The sequence below is a fragment of the Dermacentor variabilis genome, chromosome 10 (assembly GCF_050947875.1).
Source record: "Dermacentor variabilis isolate Ectoservices chromosome 10, ASM5094787v1, whole genome shotgun sequence".
NCBI classification, from domain to species: Eukaryota; Metazoa; Arthropoda; class Arachnida; order Ixodida; family Ixodidae; genus Dermacentor; species Dermacentor variabilis.
The window spans coordinates 118,035,778-118,057,942 of record NC_134577.1 but is presented as its reverse complement, the minus strand read 5'-3'; the positions used below and the strand labels follow the sequence as shown (position 1 = coordinate 118,057,942).

The 22,165-nt window shown below is 46.3% G+C and overlaps 1 protein-coding gene across 1 annotated transcript in view; it reads right to left on the bottom strand.

Moving 5' to 3' along the window:
• LOC142559395 (receptor-type tyrosine-protein phosphatase alpha-like) overlaps positions 1-22,165 on the bottom strand; it is a 67,880-nt gene that overhangs the window by 16,775 nt on the left and 28,940 nt on the right. Inside the window, exons 2-4 of the mRNA XM_075670997.1 lie at positions 9,550-9,626; positions 6,408-6,604; positions 4,955-5,042 (exon numbers count right to left, since the gene is read on the bottom strand). Of these exons, the coding sequence (XP_075527112.1) occupies positions 4,955-5,042; positions 6,408-6,560 (241 nt within the window). The 5' untranslated portion in view covers positions 6,561-6,604; positions 9,550-9,626. The remainder of the gene's footprint in view (positions 1-4,954; positions 5,043-6,407; positions 6,605-9,549; positions 9,627-22,165) is intronic.

Here is a 22,165-nt window from a genome sequence, read left to right as displayed (position 1 = left end):
TCGTACTGGAAAAGTGGAATTTTTATTCACTTGCTCCCGTTGAAGAGAACAAAAAGAGGAAAGGGAGGAAAGGTCTGCTGCCGCTCTAATTTCCGGAGGTCTAATTCACAAAGCTTTTCGTTCGTAAGTGCTGTTTTGTATTGGCTCATCGGTTTTGCTAATAATATGTCTTACATCACTGGCTTGCAGGAATGCTTTTAGCTTAAAAACGTTTTTGAATATGGATCCTGTTGCGTAACATGGCGCTCTCCAACCACTCTCTGTATTCTCTTCTAGTGTTAGTTGATAAATCCTAGTATTTCGATAGAAACAAAGGGTATATTACAGCGAAGCTGTACATGGGTAGCATGATCGTCCGTCCGTCCATCTGTCGCCTGGACGCCGAAAACTCCTCTGGCACAATCCCATGCGCATGTGCGAAAAATTAAAAAAGAGAGAAAGAGAGGCGCGCGATTGGCCGCGCCAGTAGTGACGTGTTGCTCTCCGTCGCAGACGAACGCGCACAGCAGTTTCTCTTCGGCTCCGAAATGGGTAGGCTGCGCTTCATACGTACTCCTCAGGAGCAGGCAGCTTTCGATCAGCAACGGCGCGAGCAGAACCGGGAACGAGCTCGTCTGCGCCTTGCCGATGCTGCAGCCCGGGCGCAAGAACAGGCTCGTGCGGCCGCGCGCAAGCAGCAACTGCGTACCGAGGATCCGGCGGCCTACCAAGCCGTCGTTTAATGAATCGTCAGGATTAACGCAGTGATAAACACCGGTGCCGCACGTTTCAGCTTCGCTGGTTAACCCTCTGTACGGAGTGCTTGCGCAAATTCTTTATTGTATGCCTTCCATGAATAGAGAGAGGGAGATTCGTAGACAGATCAAAGGAAAGCTTGCCGCACCGTAACTGCCTAGCGCACGGCTGAACCTGAAAATCGGTCGGCAGTGTGGAGAAGGAGGAGAAGGGACGGAAAGACCATAAAGGACATAGCCGCCCTAGACAGGTGCGTGGTCTCGTGCCGCCCTGGCATTGCCTCACGGCAGGTAAGCCAGGATCATCGCAGCTATAGAACCTGAACAGAATCTTAAGGCTCAATAGCAAAGTGGCACTTCAACTAAACCACAGTGAAATTGGCCACAAAATTTACGTTTCATCGATAAGGCGGCTTTGTTCCACACAATTAAAGCTATTATTGACGAGAAAGATAACTGCCATTTTCAGTGATAAGCGATTACGCTCGAAAATTGGTTGCACCACGCTCAATCATTTTTCACAATCTTCAAACAAGAGTTGAATTCTTTTTTCTTGCAATTATTTCATGATCATTTTTCATGCGAGAAATCAATGTTACTTTTGGTTTTCACGATGGAACCCTTTCTGTTGACTGCAATGTTATAATACACGAAACAATCACAAAACTTCAATTTGTTACTGAAAGGTTAAAAACACTCTATTGGTCAAAAAATATACGCAGGAGGGCATGTCAAGGCAACCGTGGTGCACACAATATAGTGGGATTGTTCCTAACCTGCGGCAAGTTGCTTTTCCATCCACTTTCATTTCCATTAGTTTATCATTTTTTTATTTCCATTTGTTAAGCCCAAATAATTTCCCCTACGTTATCCTTGATGTCGGTGTTTGTTGGCTTCTTATGATGTGACTAATAAAAATGGGGCCCCTCGGTTAACCCCCTTTGTTCTCACTTATGTTACTTAGTATTTCGCGAGCAATTCCAAAATGATCATCTTCCTTTCATTGCTGCAGTTTCCCAAATAAATATGAGGAGCCTTTGGAAAATTACATTTAAGACAACGCATAAAGAACCTGACCAAGCTTTATCACCCGCTTTTCTATACGACAGCAACTATTTGCATCCCTGGACAAATGTTGCCCCGTAAGCTGCACACACCTACCCTAAAATTTTTTCGTCAAATGCCGAGTCTTCATTGTGTTACTTGTTTCTGACACGGACGCCGAACAGACTAACATGCAGGGGTAGAGCGGAGTCCGCCTTGACGTGTCGTTCTGGTGGCTAGCGGCGGGGTTTAAATCATTGAAGTTCGATTTTCTGGGCATGTCAGCGTCGTGGCACATCACTACTCACATTTTCCTACGTTTTTTGTACCTTTGCAACGTAACTCGGTCACTATGCCAGCCTTTACTTCTAGTTGGAACTTCTTTAGGTCAGGGTTCCCAAAGAACATCCGCGCGGAAGGCCAAGCTTACTCGCGTTACTAACGTTCCTGCGGTCTACGGGCCTTCACGATAGACTTTAAGCACGCCACTCCCTACCGCTCTGTATTGTGCGTGGTTTGTTCGTGCTAGTCTATCTTTCCCTCTATCTTCCCCTTCCACTCCCTTTCTCTTTTTATCCTGTTAACCCTTCCCACCAGGCAGGTTAACCAACCTGGTTAACCTCCCTACCTTTCTCTGAATAATTCTCTCTCTTTCTCTCTGTACTCTTAGCTAGCTGCAAGAGGTTTCAGCTAGCCATTTTATGACCACCGAAAACCTGGGAACGAGCGGTTGTTGGTAAGCGCGTTTGACGGTTACGCGGTTGATGGATAGCACTTCGTCGCCTACTACGACGCTGAGGCCAAGGAACTCCAGTGAAAGTGCGTCATACGCCGTCTCGTCATGGTCGTCACTGGGCCTTACCAAGACCAAAGACGCGCAAACAGAGTCAAGCGTGACACCCTTGTCTTAAAAGCGTCCCCTTCTTTCTCTGGGACAGTGAGCAGCGTGCCGCCGAGGGTATTTCTTCGATGGCGTTCCGTGGACAAAGGTGCGGGAGAAATTGTGCACACTCTCGCCCTGAAGGCGACTACGAGCACTCCGATTGGCAGATGGTGTGATCGCGGATTTCCCTGGCCTAGGAATCTAGGGAGGACTGGGGGAGGGGTAAAAAAGTTATGCAGATCCCACGCACTCTGGGAATTGATGTAAGCAAAGCATTCCGTGCTGGATACCTTGATTGACGGTAATTAGTGGTGATGTTGACGGCTAAAGCTTAATTTCTTCAACGTTTAGTCTAACACGAGAGGGGTACACTTCATGTTAAACGTTACCTTGCGGGAACCACTGCGGTTTGGCCACGTAGTACACAGAACACACAGGGAGATGTGTTTGCTTGAGGCGTTGTTGTGCACCATATTCCATAACCTCTAAGCACGGTTGAGCATAGTCATTGCCTCACATGGCACATCGCATTGTGGCAGAAGTATTAAACTTGAATTTGATTACGGGGCTCTACGTACCAAACCCACAATCGGATTATGAGACACGCCGTATTTGCGGACTGCGGATTAATTTTGACACCGTGCTGTTCTTTAACGTGGCCCAAAATCTAAGTGCACGTGCGTTTTCTATTTCGCCCCCGTCGAAATGCGGCTGCCGCGATCACATCCGCTATCTCTAAGAATGCCATAGCCGCAAAGCTAACGCGGCGGGTACAGAAGTGCGCATTTGATGGTCGACCGCTTCCGTAGTGTCGCCTGGACCGTGCGGTGCGCTTTAATTAATGCGGCCCTGCTTCTGCACGCCCAGCGTAGTTTGTCCCCTTGACATATATTCATGGTGTTCATTTTTCAGAAATAGCAGCGACGTACTGTACCGTGCCTTGAACTTCAGCTTATCCAGTTTCCCTGCAAACGCTGTCGTATAGTAGTAGGGCTTGCTTGCCTTCTCACGTCACCTCCCCCCTTTCTTGTATGGGAACTGGCTCTTCTCCTACCTCCTCCCTACAGTTATATCTACGACCCCTCTGGACTCTCCCCTTAGTAGAAAGGGAAGCGCTGCAGTTTCTGCAATGCTTCTGAGGGGAGCCGCGGCTAATAAGAGCTGTCAAGAGGCTAAGGTGGCAACGGCCAGGAAGCTCCCGGAGCATTATGCGCATTCGACGCGGTGGGGTGAAAAGGAGTTTCTAGTGTCGCCTTTCTTCTCTGACTCGTTCCTGTCATGTATGTAAACGCTGTGACCTCCCCATATTCCCCCCCGACGCGGTGTACCTGACAGCAGTGCTCACAGCAGCCACAGCAGCAGCAGCAGCACTGGGAGAGCCGAAGGAAGAGGCAAAGAAAGGTTCGCTTTAAAAGCGGACACCTTTAGTGTGCTAGTGTGCTCTAGTGTGTGAGTGTGCTGCGATGTGCGCTCGCCGAAAACATGTAGCCTTCTGACCGGTAGCTAAAGGAGCAACCCTCGTCAACAAAACTCTGACCACGGCGTGGGCACTCTTAGCCTCCGTGTGACGCCCCGGTAGCCTGGGCCAGCTACCCGTTACGAGACGCACCTGCGGCGTAGGCTAAAGAGCCACCGTCTTTGCGACGCCAGACTCCGATGCCACTTTCCCGGCTCCTACAACCTGAGGAGCTGCGCAAAATATTGGCAACACCAACCAACAACCGACCACATTCAACTTCACAGCTACGAATGAGGTCAGCACCGCTGGCCTAGCTCGCACACATAATTTATACCAGCCACCAACCTCCCCTCATTCTGAGGTTGAGGTCAAATTGCGGTCGAGGTCGACCTCGTGGGGGGAGAACCTCATGAGGTTGGCCACCTGTGGTCCTCTATGCTCTATCGGAGGCCTGCCGAGACCTGCGGGCAGGCACTGTTGCTCGTCGCCACGCCTTCGTGACCCGGACGTGGTCCCAGGTCACGAAGCCGTGGACCGGACCAAGTCCGTATCCCCACAACTTCGGACGCCACAGCTTCGTGGAACGTGGAAGAACTGTGCGCTGCTGAATGAAATAGGTTGCGCACGTCACGCACATCACTTGAATATTTTGTGTTAATGCCAATCACCAGAAGCTTTGGTGAGGTAATCAGAGATGGGTCCGAGCAAAATGAGGCCTTAATTCCTGTTGTTACCGAAAGCAGCATAAAACAGGGTAGCTACAACAGTACGGTTCGTTATAGGTATACGACCTCAGATTATGACTTTCCACTCAATGGCGGTCAAAATTCTTACATGGCAGAACGTTTCCGTCGCGGTTCTTTGGCTTGTGGTCGGACTTTTCCGCGACGGTTGCCGGGTGCAGCTTCTCATTCCTCAGCGTCTGTAGGAAGCAAGACTGTTATGAAAAAAAAACTGCAGGAGCAGTGCATAGAATCAAAACGCTTACTAATTCGCGGTCTAACTGAGCATTCACGATGCGTAACACGTGAGACTGATAAAGAAATATGCTGGACATGAACCACCGGCTGTCACCAGCTGTAACACACACACACACATACACTATATATATATATATATATATATATATATATATATATATATATATATATATATATATATATATATTATGAGAATCCAACATAGACACCAAGGACAACACAGGGGAAATTACTTGTACTTAAGAAGAGAAAGAAGTGATAAATTAGTGAAAGTGAATGAAACAACTTGCCGCAGAGGAGAAACGATCCCACGTCTTCGCATTACGCATATTATATAAAGATATGAGGATCTCTCAGGTAAAGGATAACCTAGGCGTTTTCCGGAGCCTATATAGCTCCTGCATGAAACGTACAATTAAATAATGTGTTGCAATATTAACGTCTTATACTTGCATAGTCATTATAAATGCTAGTCGTCCAGTAGTCGTTGCTCGACTTTGTCTTGATGTTTTTTTAACATGTTATCACTGGCGCAACATTAAGAAACAATAAGAGAGAGGTTTGGATTAGATCGCAAACGGGTATAGCCGATATTCTAATTGACATCAAGATAAATGAATGGAGCTGGGAAGGTCATGTTGAAGTGAGGAAACTCGCGCGCGCTAGTTGCAATCGGTTGGCACAGGACAGGGGTAATCGGAGATCGCAGTAGATCGCAGTCACATAAAGTAGGCTGATGATGATTACTGTTAAGTTATTCTTTCGCGCAATATGTACCGATCATAAACGAAATCTCTCATACATTGCTGCTAATTCTGCAGCGATGGAAGCTGATCCGATCATATTGCACGCGAGTTGCGAATAGTTTGGTAGCGGGTAGAATGTACGCATACATACGCGATTAATTTTGAATGCATGGGGAGACATGTGCAAACAGTGAACAAGCTCGTTCTATTCGATTATATTCGACGACCGACGACCGTGATTGCGGATGTCGTTGTGATTTGAGGGATTGCATATATATGTGGGCGCAAGTTCGCCCAATAAAGAGTTAACTTCGTAGCCCAAATTCTGGGCTGTGGTTCTTCAGCGCAGCGTTGCTGCAATGGGGCAGCATAATGCAAAGATATTCTTCAATGAGGGCCACTTGTTACAATGCATTGAGGAGTAATTACACCCATCAAAAAAGAGAGAGAGAGAGAAGTATAAGTGCAAAGCAGAAAGGTTACCCAGGATTGAGCCCTCGCACTGGGGCAAGGGGAATGGGGAGAGGAAGGAACTACCAGAAGGAGAGATTTTCCACCTACCGTGTACTCAAGCGCCAGTGTGTCTTCAACAAGGGCACGTGTCACGTACTCTTGGAAGCGCTTGATGGGTACGGGATTCGACGGGCGACTAGGAGGTGAGCCTACGCTAGCTGGAGATGCTGATTTGGCGTCCGTGGAAATGTACTCGTTCATCTCTGCACGCTGCGTCTTACGATCCAGTGCTGACTTCTCAATGGCTGAAATGCAGAGGCGCATGCAAGACTCATGGTTAGGTCGCCTCTAAGTTATGAAGTGGAGAGAACCAGGTTGAGCTGACTGTTCTAGTAGTTGATCAGGTACTGTAATTTGAGTTTGTTCATCATAAACTTGGAGGTATTACAGATTGAGCAGAATATACGAAAGAGGTCTCATAGTGTGATCACTGTAGAGGATATCCTGTTATAAAAAAAACGTAACAAAAAATTAAAAAATGATATAGAAGCAGCTGCGAAACAAAGTACATCTGTCAGTTTGTGGTGGTACAACAAAACATGGCAGGTTTAAAAGAAAGAAGGAATGAATGAGCAAGAGGGTATCTGTATTAATCGCGAAAACAGAAAAACCGGATCAGTCGAAATGTGATAACGCTAAAGTACGCAGAATGAAATATAAACAGACAAGCCGACTGTGGGAGTGTTGTAGGTACTTATGTAAAGTGTTTCCACGTTAAATTATTGTCAATATTATGACCTTTCAGAATGTTCGCAGAAATGGTCATCAAGCCCGCGTTTTATAACATTTCATTTCATTTTCCTTTTATTGCGATAACAATTACATGGGCACTCCAGGCGTATTTCTGCCGTCGCCATCACCGCCACCGTCGTCGCTGGTGTCGCCATCGACGCCAACCTCGATCACTTGCTCCGTGACCTCGATGCGTTGACGCCAGAGTCGAGGTGCGTCGGCGACTCGTATATTTGTGCGGGCTGTGTTCTCGGCGCTCTCTTTGCGTTGAAGCGATAGACAGCACGAAGGCCACTTCGCTCGCTGCTGCTGCCGTCTTTCTTCACGCCAGCTTTTTGACAGCAAGTGTCCGCGGTCATCCAGTGTGATGTGTTTATGTATGCTGTGCACGCTCACACCAAGCTTCTTAATTTAGTTAGCAAGCGAATGTTTACTGGCTGATACGGCCGATAAAAGCCGTGTCTTCACTTCGTTCGGCTGTCTGCTAATTTTCTATCGCAATAGATGCTTCTCCTTTCGGGCGAAACTGCGACTTTCCTTTCCCTCTTTATAGCGCGGTGCGCCCCTCTGCCATTACCAGTGATAACGGCGCTGTGGCGGTGCAAGTGACGTCAGAGTCAATGAAGGCGAGTGGAAAGGACGAAAAATGGAATAAAATATTGAAGAATACGGCCGGATGATGTTTACACTGTAAAATAATTTACACCCTTAAAAGCGAATAAGGCTTTGAATCAATGTATAACTCGCACCCTGACGCCATGTTTGGTGTAATAGTTTGAGTGATATGCCGATTTACACCCTTATTCACTCGAATGGGAGTAAACAATTTTGCAGTGTACTACAGTGAGTCTTCATGAGCAGATACCAAATAACAACCACGGCCGGCATTAAAGGGATTTTTACAGCTTTGAACAAAACTTCGTAGATTATCTTATTCTAGGATATAATAAGGCTCTCTCTTGCGTTTTCACTCATCTGTAGTTAGCTACACAGGACCAGCGAAAAATGTATTTTCGAATGATGAAACCAAAAATATTTTACAGCGTGACCTGTTACCCTTCCCTATACAAGGGTTATGAAGATAGCGTTACAGCGGAAATAAAGCGGCGGGCATTTAAGGCACTCAACAAATTCACTTATTTAGGGTAAAAATGCAATGGTAAAAGACGTGTATCTTCGAGCCGTTTCCTGTGAATATTTCTACAGCAATGAAGGTGTCGCGAAATGACCCAACGCTGACACCATGGAGGAAGGAAAAAACATGAAGCGAGGCCCTGACGTCACTTTTGTGAAGCGTCCGCAACGCTGGACGTCGGCCTTGCTGTCGCAAATTCTCCTCCCGTGCTTGCGTATTTCCCCTTCGGCGAACAACCCCGCCAGGGTGCGCACGCGCTGTAGCGATCCCACCAACTGATCTAATCACGACGTAGCGTCACGATATCGTTGCCGCAGTCATGTTGTGCGAGTATTCTGCTCAACTCCACAAAGTATAGACCGTGAGGGCAGTTTGTGGAGTCCAGTGTTACATGTGCGCTCGTTTCACGCTTTTGGTTAATCCAGGGCCACTGGGCCACGACAACAGCGGGGAGTGCGCGCTGTCTAGCTGGCCCAGCGCCACAAGGCGTAGCGACTATCGTAATATCTGCGCACAACACGCCTTTCCCGCGTACGAGACACACCAAAACAGCGCACACGCGGGCGCACATCACCATAACAAAACCGCCATTCCGCCGCGACAACATGGCCAGTAAAGCTAGAAATGTCACGTGACTTCCTCCACATTTTTTCTGATAGCGCATTGAGTGGGCCTCTTCAGTGCTTCTTTTCTTCCTCCGTGGCTGGCACCGTGCGGGCTCCCACAGAGAAGATACTGAAGAATAGCTTGTTTGTTCTTAGATGATTGTTTGTTCTTAGATGATTTGTTTATCGCGGATTAATCACTATTTCGATATTATCGGTCGATATTATCGGTTATGCATCAGAAATCTTTGGAATGCTGCCGCCGATTATCTAGCGAGGAAACCGTGCGTGATCAGCTTGCATGCTCGGCACGAATAGTGTTGTACGTTCTGAAACGCACGCGAGCTCCAGTGATTGCGCTGACAGCTACGACGTGCACTGTACAAATAGGCTGACGTGCTTGATCCCGTATAGATCACATTTCGACGACTCACTGCGCTCACCGCTATTGTTACGCTTTGAGTGGCATAAGTTCGTCACTCAAGGTTTGGCTTCTGTCTTGTTTTTCACTGTTGCTACAACGTGACAATGTACTTTTCATCTTCAATATATAGAAGTTTGTTTTATTTCCGTTATTGTTGCAGTTTACCGGTTAACGTTGTACCGATAATAGCCTTTCAATGCAAAACTCTGAGGCCGCAAAGACAGAGTAATTGATTGGTGATGTTGCATTCCCCGAAAAAACTCGCGTATCAACAATCTATTAAAGCGAACGCACGTTCCGGCGCTTCCGCGAAGCAATCTTCCAGTGCTACTCCAGAAATGTCAGATCGCCAACGATGACCTGAGCGCCTCCTGAAAAACAGAAGAACAACATAGAATATATATCAGACTCGGGCACAGCAAAGATATTGAAATCATAAGCAATACATCAGAGCTGAAAAGGCGCAGTGAATTTGAATGACCATGCTTACATCAAGATACATAATTAAGATCGTTGATAAACTGTGAATCAGCACTCCATTAGCTGCATTTAGCGCTGCCTTTGTTCGAATAAAGCAAAATTCTATCGTAGTTACATGTATTGCGTAGTTTCGTCGCTGACTACGTTGCACATAAATTCATTTTATTGACACGTGCGCTTGTTTATCTTTCGCAGGTGACCGCTTTTCACCGGCTAACAAACGTTGAACAGAATCTCTTGGCACAGGATGTGCCTGCATGTATACCGGACGCTTCTCGAATGTTATCGATGGTTCTACCCTTTCTTCGATGTCACCGAAGCTTGTGTAATCTGATTGTATGCGCGACGCTAATTGTGTAGTAATTTTTAAGACACGTGGGCTTTGTCTATATCTCTGTATGCGCTGCAAGTGATGTTTACAATAGTTTCGAGTCATTCTTCGACATAAATCCGAGCCTCCCCATGAGTTACCAGCAATAGCTTGGAAGTCTTGTTCGACGATGCAAAGACTGCTTTTCGACGTCATCGAAGATTCGGCAAACACCAGTCGGAAAGCATCGCATAGATAACCGAAGAATCCGCTCGACCACTCCGCCAGAGCCCTTATCGAGTGTGGACGCGAGGACGAGAAGCTATAAGGCAACAAGTCGACGAAGTGCTGCGCCATATCATTCAGCCGTCCAAAAGCCCGTTGGCGTCTCCTGTGGTTTCAGTGAAAAAGAAGGATGAAAGTCTGCGCTTCTGCGTCGATTATCGCCGCTTGAACAAGGTAGCGAAGACAGACGCATATCCCCTTCCACGGATAGAAGACGCATTAGACCGCCTGTGCAATGCAAAGTACTTTTCTTCAATGGTTATCAATACTGGTTATTGACAAATTGAAGTCGACGAAAGGGATCGAGAGAATTAAGACCGCATTTATCACACCAGACGGCCTTTTCGAGTTCAAGGTGATGCCGTTCGCACGTTGTTTTGCGCCTGCAGTGTTCGAGAGCGTGATTGACACTTTCTTGGCAGGACTGAAGTGGCAGACTTCTCTCGTCTGCTTGGATGATGTTGCAGTCTTTGTCACGAATTTCGAAGATTACCTGAGGTGACTTCAGAGAGTACAAGAGGCAATCAAGTCGTCTGGACTCAGCCTGAAGCCGGAAAAGCACCGTTTCGCTTACGAAGAACCTTGTTACGACTTTTACTTCCTCTGAATGATCAAGTTTGCTCATCTTTCCAACAGACCGGCGCAACCGAAAGGCCGCGCCAGACATCGCTCCGAAGACCTCACTAAATCATTCAATCGGTAGTAGCGATGGGCGGTGTGTACAAAGGGCAGGGACGTAATCAACGCGACCTTATGACTCGCGCTTACTGGGAATTCCTCGTTCAAGGAGAACAATTGTAAGCCCTTATCCCAACCACGAAAGAAGTTCCGCGGTCTACTCAGTCTTTTCAGACAGGGATAAAGACGCGCTGCTTCCTTCAGTGTAGCGCGCGTGCGGCCCCGGGACATCTAAGGGCATCACAGACCTGTTATTGCCCTGTTTCGTGCGGCTAGGAGCCGCTTGCCCCTGTAAGAAGGTTATAAGGTGCTGGGAAGCCCGCAGTTATTTAATAGGCTAGAGTCTCGTTCGTTATCGGAACTAACCAGAGAAATCGCTCCACCAACTAAGAACGGCCATGCACCACCATCCACCGTAGGCTCGTAGGTTCGTAGGCCACGCCATCAGCAAGTCTGCAATCCGTCCCGCTTCACAGGAGACAGCTGCAATCGCCAAGTTCCCGCGGCCCGTTGACAAGAAGGTATTGCGCAGATTCCTTGGCCTGTGTGCCTATTAGAGCGCGTTGTAAGAGACCTTTCAAGCATTGCGGAGCCATTAACTCATCTCACGAACGCCGACGTCGACTGCAAATGGGAAACACGGCAAGTTCACGCATTTGTGTGGCTGAAGCGACGGCTGCAGTTACCGCCGGTGCTTTCACGCTTCGACGAAGACGCCGAGACAGACATCCACACCGACGCAAGTAGCGTAGGCATCGGTGACGTGCTAGTGCAGAGCAAGGAAGGAGCTGAAAGCGTAGCATCTTACTCTAGCCGGTCACTGTCAAAAGCGACAGTGAATTATTCTACGACGGAAAAAGTTTCTTGCGATCATACGGCGAAATTGCGGCCTCACATATACGACAGGTACTTCAAAGTGGTAGTGACCACCACACCTTGTGTTGGCTGGCAAACTTAACGGATCCTTCTGGTCGCCTAGGCCGATGGAGTATCAGACTGCAGGAATTCGACATCACCGTGGTGTATAAGCTCGGAAGGAAGCATTCAGACAGTGACTGCCTGTCGAGCGCACCCGCCACCCTCAAGGCTAACTGGATGAGGACGCCTTCCCAGGAACAATAACTGCAGACTACTTTGCCGAACAGCAACGAGCAGACACAGAGTTACGAAGCGTTGTGGAGTACTTAGAAGGCAAGACCGACGTTGTCCCTAGGGTATTTCAGCGTGGGTTGTCTTCGTTTTGCATGCGCAACAAGATCTTCGTAAAGAAGCCAGTCCGCTCAAACTACATTCTCGTTGTGCCAGCAACACTCCAGCCAGATGTGTTGCACGCCCTGCACAACGATCTGACAGCCAGGCACCATGGGTTTTCCTGTACGCTCGCATGAATACTAAAGAAGTACGATTGACCACGCCCGACCGCCGACAGCGCCCGTTACGTGAAGACATGCCGAGACTGCCTGCGACGCAAGACACCACCGAAAAGGCCAACAAGATAACTACAGCCGATCGAGCCTCCTTGCCGACCATTTCAGCAGATCAGGATGGATTTGTTGGGACCCTTTCCGATGTCAACATCTGGAAATAAGTGAATCGTCGTGGCGACGGGCTATCTCACCCGCTTCGGTGAAATGAAAGCTCTGCCGAAAGGTAGCGGAGCCGCCGTGGCAAAATTCTTCGTCGAAAACATCCTGCTGCGCATTGGTGCCCCAACAGTCCTCATCAACGACAGAGGAACGGCCTTCACTGCAGAGCTCACCCAAACCAACTTGCAGTACAGTCAGACAAGGCACAGCAGGACAACTGTCTACCACCCACAGACGAATGGTCTTACGGAACGACTGAACAAGACGCTCGCTGATATGTTAACGATATACAGTCGCAATCGAAAATACGCGGCGCACGGCACCGGGCGCAGGAGCGGCTGCGGGGCCACAACGCGGCGCAGCTATCTCCATCGGGCGCCTGCTTTGAGGGCACACCGAACGATGGCAATCTTCGCCCTTACTCTCGTGCGGCCAAGTCACGCGCTTCATAAATTTCAAGTGCGGCGTTCGGCTGTTTCGCAGCTGATGGTCATTGCACACGAAGGCACCGTCTAACGCCATCACCGTCTAGCCAATGTTATCGTTCAGTGCGGTACGCGCTTGCATGTATCGGAAGTTTCTGGAATGTTATCGACGCTTCTATCCGCTGTCTGTTGCCAGCGCACCTTGTGTAATTTGATTGCATGTATGCGCGGCACGAATGGTGTCGAACTTTCTGGAAGAAACGCGGGCAGTAGCGATTACTCTGTGATTACGTTCCATGGCTCGCGTATAAAAGCCGACGCATTCTACCGGCAGATCAGATTTTCGACGATCGCCGACTGTGTTCGCCGCTGTCGCCGTCCTTTTTTCTGCTTTCTTCACCGTCACTACTACGTGGTAATATTTTTGTGTATTATTTGCCAATTACACAAAATATATACGAGTTCCTCAGGAACTATACTGAAAAATATTAGATTTGAAATATTTTTTTCCTACTCTGAGCAGTACTGTTACAGTGAGCCTCTGACAGAACATACAGGTAGGGTCTTCCTCGTCTGCACTAATATTGCCTGTTGTGGCATTCCAGTGCGCGCACAGTACAATGCAAATACCTGCGTAGTAGGCAGTGGCGCAATGCCTCGCACTAACTTCAAATCTTCAAGCTGCATGATGGCACAGGCTTTAGCGTGTCTGGCTGTATGCCATGCATTATCTTAGTGCGGCGGCGTTGGCTGCAGCGCTGTTTTTCTTAGCATATGGCAAGGGCTCAAGGTCTGCTAGTGGCCTCCAGGCTCGACGATGATGACCACCAGCGTAACTCAAATGGCTGACGCTGCTCAACCTGTTGGGAGTTCTTAATTTATGTGAAATCGTTAAGTTTCGGACTGAATAGCAAACTGTTACAGCGGGGGAGTCAAAACTACTGGTCTGGCATGTCACTAAACTTCCAGTGTACTTAGGGGACAATGTAGTGCTCTGAAAATTACACTAGCTATTGTACACGGATAGCCACTCATTGTATTTAAGAGATGAGCTAGATCTCTACTGAAACATTCCATACACGCTTCAGTAAGGCCATATGTTTCCTTCCCAGCACAGGGTAGCCAGCCGGTCTGAGAACTGGCTAACCTCCCTGTGTTGCCGTGTATTCCTTCCATACATTTTCTATGCAATCCTTGTAAAAGCTACATGAAATTTAGGTCATTCTTATTAGCGCCAAAATAACCAAACAGAAAGCATACGAAAACTATGTGCAGGTATTAGAACAATACATAACGTTTCAGTAGGATTAATGATAGCTAGAAAACCTTTGGTACCCACTTCAATTAGACAAGTAAGCCGGCCGACATTGCGAATCGCTTGGAATATCAAAGAACCTCACAGTGTTAAAATAAGCAGCGAAATGTGGTTAGCATGATGTAGGGGAACCCACGTGACCATTGAACCAGCACATGATTGAAAATGGGCTATGGTTCGCTGCTCACAAAGCGGCCAATGAATAGCTTGTCGCCAACATTGGCAGCGCTTCGTGACTTTCGAAGCGAACTCCGCGTAAGCTTGCTCGTTGTAGCACACTCGATACGAAGGATTTTGATGGTATTGATTGAATGGTATAAGTGGCAGAGTTAGCTGTGGTTAGCACTAAAATTGAGGCGACGTTTCAAGTATCTGCAATGTATGAAAAGCTTTTCAACATGCGGCGGGTAAGAGCAGTATTTGCGTTGACACAGATTTGTCTCTCGGTAGTAGCTTTTTTGGAGTCACACAGCAGTAGTACCAGTTATTCTTTCAGCTGTGATGGCTACCTGAACACCCAAGGTGGTAAAATATGTACTGACAAACGGCTGGACCTAATGGTATGAGGTGGTATTTATTTTCTTGAGAGGCTCGGAGTTCAAAGCCAATACAAACAACTACGTGGTCGTGGTAGAAAGGTTGAACAAGTCAGCGCTACAATTCAGTGCTGACAAAAAACGAGAGCTATCGACTCAATCTCGCAGTAAAGGGTCGATAACAGCATACAAAATTGATAGACATGACGAAAAAAAAAGACCCGCGAAGACGTTCCTACATCCTAAAGTGGGGATCCCGACACGCCCTGTAGCGGGTGCACTGTGGCGTAATTCCAAAACCCGTGATCAAGGTACTGACCATAGGCAAACCTCTGCAAAACTTTTGCGGTTATCGACTGGCTCCCGTGCCAAAAAAATGAACACCTAGTCCATTTTTCCTGATTGTCTTAGAGCATCATTCAAAGGAATACTCTGCTTTGGAATAAGCTTAAACAGAAACTGTGCGAAAACGTTTGCGCTGACGCCCTCACAATAGTTTCCTCTTCACATGAAGCATTTGGAGCCTTTGAAGAATCCATCATGATCTAGAGGAGAGAGGAAATGAAACGTCTATAATGCACATGTAAGGACGAAGAACTTCAGCGGCACGTCAATGAGTGCTTACAGTCGACTTTTGGAACAGCTCGAAAGACATTCCTTAGCCAGTCGTCGGAAGCTATATGGTTTCATTTTGTAACGGCGTCTGTGCTAGTTTTATTTTTCTGTGTAAAGATCGCACTGAGCGATTTATGACTTTCAACAGTGGCATGGTGTTATTACCCTTTCGAATGGCTGTCCTTGTTTTATGTCAGAGCAAGTGTCCTCTTTAAAAGGTTTTTTTTGTCAACCAGAGACTTCTGGAAGACGCAGACATTCCTGGATCAGTAAAAGAAAATTGGAGCCTAGGTGCTAATAGCATAAATAATAGGTGTATCCAGATGTCCTTGCTCCCTACACGTGAACCGAACGACGCTTCAAAGCCCAACAGCTACAAACATTACATTTTTATTGATGCCAGCGTAAATTGGTTTTGTGCACCTGTACACCCCAGAGCACAAGAAAGCGGCAACGTTAGTTACAGCAGCCCTAGATATCTCCATAAAGAATGACGTTCATTGAGCAGATCTCAAGCATGGTGAGAACTTTACGCGCAGATTGGGCTGCGCCTAAAACAGTGAAGAAGAAACTAGGAATAGGCAAGAATCAGATGTATGCGTTAAGAGATAAAGCCGGCAATATCATTACTAATATGGATGAGATAGTTCAAGTAGCTGAGGAGTTCTATAGAGATTTGTACAATACCAGTGGCACCCACGACGATAATGAAAGAGAGAATAGTCTAGAGGAATTTGAAATCCCACAAGTAACGCCGGAAGAAGTAAAGAAAGCCTTGGGAGCTATGCAAAGGGGAAAGGCAGCTGGGGAGGATCAGGTAACAACACATTTGTTGAAGAATCGTGGGCAGATTGTTCTAGAAAAACTCGCCACCCTCTATATGCAATGCCTCATGACTTGGAAGAACGCGGAATCTTGGAAGAACGCTAACATAATCCTAATCCATAAGAAAGGAGACGCCAAGGACTTGAAAAATTATAGAGCGATCAGCTTACTGTCCGTTGCCTACAAAGTATTTACTAAGGTAATCGCAAATAGAATCAGGAAAACCTTAGACTTCTGCCAACCAAAGGACCAGGCTGGATTCCGTAAAGGCTACTCAAAAATAGACCATATTCACAATATCAATCAGGTGATATAGAAATGTGCGTAATATAACCAACCTTCTTATATAGCTTTAATTGATTACAAGAAGGCGTTTGATTCAGTTGAAACCTCAGCAGTCATGGAGGCATTACGGAATCAGGGTGTAGACGAGTCGTATGGAAACATACTGAAAGATATGTATAGCGGCTCCACAGCCACCGTAGTCCTTCATAAAGAAAGCAACAAAATCCCAATAAAGAAAGGTGTCAGGCAGGGAGATACGATCTCTCCAATGCTATTCACAGCGTGTTTACAGGAGGTACTCAGAGACCTGGATTGGGAAGCTTTGGGGATAAGAGTTAATAGAGTAACTCGTAACCTAGTAACTTGCGATTCGCTGATATTGCCTTGCTTAGTAACTCAGGGGACCAATTGCAATGCATGCTCACTGACCTGGAGAGGCAAAGCAGAAGAGTGGGTCTAAAAATTAATCTGCAGAAAACTAAAGTAATGCTTAACAGTCTCGGAAGAGAACAGCAATTCACAATAGGCAGCGAAGCACTGGAAGTCGTAAGGGAATACATCTACTTAGGGCAGGTAGTGACGGCGGATCCGGATCATGAGACTGAAATAATCAGAAGAATAAGAATGGGCTGGGGTGCGTTTGGCAGGCATTCTCAGATCATGAGCAGCAGGTTGCCATTATAGCTCAAGAGAAAAGTGTATAACAGCTGTGTCTTACCAGTACTCACGTACGGGGCAGAAACCTGGAGGCTTACTAAGAGGGTTCTACTTAAATCGAGGACGACGCAACGAGCTATGGAAAGAAGAATGATAGGTGTAACGTTAAGGGATAAGAAAAGACCAGATTGGGTGAGGGAACAAACGCGAGTTAATGACATCCTAGTTGAAATCAAGAAAAATAAATGGGCATGGGCAGGACATGTAATGAGGAGGGAAGATAACCGATGGTCATTAAGGGTTACGAACTGGATTCCAAGGGAAGCGTAGCAGGGGACGGCAGAAAGTGAGGTGGGCGGATGAGATTAAGAAGTTTGCAGGGACAACATGGCCACAATTAGTACACGACCGGGGTAGTTGGAGAAGTATGGGAGAGGCCTTTGCCCTGCAGTGGGCGTAACCAGGCTGCTGATGATGATGGGCTGCTAGTGTACACAAGCTGTTGTGGGAGGCTTTAATCTTGATGTTAGAGCAGAAGGGAGGACGTGTCGATAGACTTCACTTTAACAGTTTGTACGGATTAAAATGTTGTTGCCAAGTAACACCAGCATCCTTCAACTTGCTGCTGCCAGAACTTGTGCGGCAAACAATACCTCCCATTTAGTGGCGTAAAATTTTGAAATATTTTGGAAATACTTAAAAAATATCCCCACCTTTCCTAGTACACGGACGTAAAAACAACCGCAGACAGGTGTATGTGCAACAGTATGCTTCCAAAACTTACGACAGGACGTTGTCATTCTGTACCATATAACTTACTTCATTTGCCCGAGATTCTTGGTAGCTATGTTCGCGGTATATCACACGTTAAGGATTCGCCGCGGCAAACAGAAGGCCAAACATATGAGCGCCTTTATATTTACAGGACGGTGTCAAAGCAATAGCCATAGGTGAGTGGATTTTCTCATGCCAACAGCCTATAGAGGTTGCAATGGTAGTTTCTGTCATTTTTATTCAATCTGTTGTAACAGTATTTGTAAATAATTGAAAAAGAAGAGAACCAAACCTTCTTTACTCAATTCCTTGCCGTAACGTCAGTGCCTGTGCTTGTGACCTCACGAATTCAAAGTTTTATTCTCGTATTTGGGCCCTTTTGATTCACACGTTCACAAGAGTTGCCTTTAGGTTGAGCCTTTGGTTCCTTCAAAAAGCGTTTGCAGTCCTTCGTTAACGAAAAGCAGATAGCTACACATCCACGCAAATGCTGCAGGAATCCATGACGTCTTTGACAAGCTAGAGTTGGTAAGGTTAGGGCAACATCACCAGCCCCATTTGGCTTCTGCATCTTTTCTGCCTTACTAATTCAGTTTCTCATAATAAATGGGGACTTCTTATCACTCATGAAGGATAATGTGCTAACACTGCGCAATTTCTTTATTGTAACTGCACGAATAAAATTATCCGCTTGAAGGAAAATGTAGTCAATGAAGTTATTTGTCGCCACTTAATCTTCTGAATCTTGCTCTAGAAGTGCGCTAATTCAAGTAGGGCAGCCAGAAAGCCCGCTGTTGAAAGAAAATCGCATAGAGGATTGAACCAAAGTTGAAAGCTGAGGCAAAAAATAATTTTTTGCCGAAACTTTCTTTATCAGAGTAAGAATAAAACTAAGTCAAGAAGCTGCTTTGCAGAGAACACCCATGGGCAGAATAATGTCGACATTTTATTAAGTACGGGGTTTATGTAGTATCTAATAAGGGGTGTACTTTTTGTGCCACCATACGTGAGATTCTGGAACTACGAGGTCATAACCATTTAGACATCATTCTATATTGGAGTTACCCATCGCGATCAGCAAAACACGTCTATCATGGATACATCAAGAAAGCCTTTAAATATGTAAGATTTACGGAATGGGCTGCCGTAATTTCTGAAGCGCGCTGCCTATTTGGATGCCCTCCCCCCCCCCCCCGCTCCTTCTTTTTTTTTTGTTACCGAAGCGAGCGCATCGTGCACGTTATTATTATTTTTAAACGCGAGTAGCTGTATGGGACCTGTGGCGCAGACAATCCGGTGGCGGAGTGTTCCGATCCGTTCGTGAGTGAAAGTTTCCGCGTATATATACGTATGTGTCTATGACAGTGCAGCGTATCCACTCTCGATAACTCGGCCTTTCGACGCAGCACAAGATGGAAGAACCCCATGTCTCATCACCTTGCGGGTGAGAGAAGCGACTACTTGCCCCATTATTTTGCCCCTTATTCATTTTAAGTGTTGTTCGAGGTCTATCGTCTATAACACGTCTATTGCGGATAAATCAAGGAAGTTTTTAGCCACGTAAGATTCTCTGGGCTGAAATTCTTCGTCATAAGACAGCCTCACAGCATGCAGGGTTATCTGACTCAGCTAACTGGTATGCTCGGTTGTCGTAGTCAGAAGCTCGAGTCTTCGAGGTTTTCTTTAGAATTTAGATTCTGAATGTGGTAATTTGGAATTCACCATCTCCAGTACTCAAACATCTCTAGGCTTGGACTGGCGCTGACATCGACTAAAACACCGAGAGTCAGTGGGACTATACGAATCGAATTAGGAACGCCCACTAAGCTTCAACAAAGTCACTCCTTCACCAGAACAGGAAATGGCCTCCCTGGTGTATTATTCGGCCACTACCTCCCTCATGACTCCTACAATTTACCCATGGCTCTCACTCCCCAGCAGCTGCGGAGCACCTGACCAAGGAGGTGGTCAGACCTGTAACGCAGCAGAGGGTGCTAAGGATCTCTGGGTCCGGACAGGCCGCCAATGGAAACTGGCCCTGTCAACTTTTAACAGCCGAACTCTGTCTAGTGAGGCTAGCTCAGCAGGACTCTTTGACGAACTTTGTTTGGGATATCAGTACCCTTAGTGAGCTTAGAACTGATGAGGCTTATACAGTGCTGATTAACGGCAATGTCATCTGCTGTAGAGGTCTCCCAGATAAGAAGCAATACGGGGCAGAGCTCCTAATCCGTAAGGACATAGCTGGCAACATTGACGAATTCTACATCATTAATGAGAGGGTAGCAGTAGTAATCAAACTTAATAGGAGGTATAGATTAAAGTAGTACAAGCCTACGCTCCATCATCCAGTCATGATGATGATGAAATAGCTCAGTTTTATGAAGATGTTGACTTAGTGACGAGAAACTTGCCAACGCAGTATACTGTAGTTATGGGCGACTTCAATGTAAAAGTGAAGAAAAGGCAGGCTGGTGAACAAAGATACGGCGTCTAGGAACACTCGAGGACAGATGGTAGAATTCGCAAGAAGGAATAAGCTGCGAATTGTGAACACCTTCTTCAGGGAGCGTTGGAACAAAGAGTGGACCTGGAAAAGCCCTAATGGTGAAACAAGAAATGAAATTAATTTCATACTTTCTGCCGATCCCAGCATAGTGCAATATGTAGAAGTGTTAGGTTCTGTAAAGTGCAGTGATCATAGGTTAGTGAGGTCTAGGATTCACATCAATTTTAAGAGAGAAAAGGTGAAATTGATCAAGAAACAGGCCAACCTAGATGCAGCAAGGGTAAAAGCAGACCAATTCAGGTTGGCACTTGCAAACAAATTTGCAGCCATAGAACAATGAGATGAAGATAACATAGAGGTAATAAATGACACAGTAACTAGGCTGGCTTCAGAGGCAGCAGTTGAAGTGGGAGGTAAAGCCCCAAGGCAACCAGTAAGTAAGCTCTTCCAAGTAACAAAGGACGTAATTTATTACGTCCTTTGTTACTCCTTTGTTACGTCCTTTGTTACTTTGTTACGTCCAGCTGAAAGGATCAGATAGAATTCGTGGAACTATCAAAACTAATCAACAACGAGGAAATAAAGGATATTCGAAATTATAACATGAGAAAGACTGAGGAAGCAGTAAAAAGTGGACGCAGCCTGAAAACAGTGAGAAGGAAACTAGGCATCGGACAAACCAAGATGTATGCACTGAAAGATAGACAGGGTAATATCATCAGCAATCTTGAAGATATAGTAAAAACAGCGGAAGAATTCTATACTGACCTGTACAATACCCAGAGCAGCCAGATACCTCCTTTGAAAGTAGTAATGAACAGGTGACAGAGGCTTCTTCTATAACTTTCGATGAAATTAGAAAGGCCTTTGAAGACATGAAACAAGGAAAGGCGGCAGATGATGGAATAACAGCCGCTTGAGTCAAGGATGGAGGAGACATCATGTTTGAAAAGCTTGCGGCCCTTTATGCGAAATGTCTCACGACTTTAAGGGTCCCAGAGAAATGGAAGAATGCCGACATTTTACTAATCCACAAAATAGGAGACGTTAAAGAAGTGAAACAAAATTTTATGCCCATTAGATTACTTCCAGTATTGTATAAAATATCCACGAAGATAATTTCCGATAGAATAAGGGCAACACTTGACTTCAGTCAAGCAAGGGAACAGGCTGGCTTCAGGAAGGTATAGTGTACAATGGATCACATCCATGTAATCGATCAGGTAATCGAGAAATCTGCAGAGTACAGTCAACCTCTCTACATGGCTTTCATAGATTACGGAAATGCACTTGATTCAGTAGACATATCAGCAGGCATAGAGGCACTATGTAATGAAGGAGTAGAGGAGGCTTACGTAACTATCTTGGGAAACATCTACAAAGATTCCACAGCTACCCTAATTCTCCATCAGAAAAGTAGGAAGATACCTATAAAGAAAGGGGTCAGACAAGGATGCATAATTGCTCCAATGGTATTCACTGCATGCTTGGAAGAAGTATTCAAACTATGGCAAAGAAGTCCGAAACGGCTGTGGACGCGGACAACGATGGACGCGGACGAGAAGACGCAACAGCGTAGGCTTAGCCAGTCACACCAGGAACAGCGTCTAGCCCAAGCCCCACTTCAGGA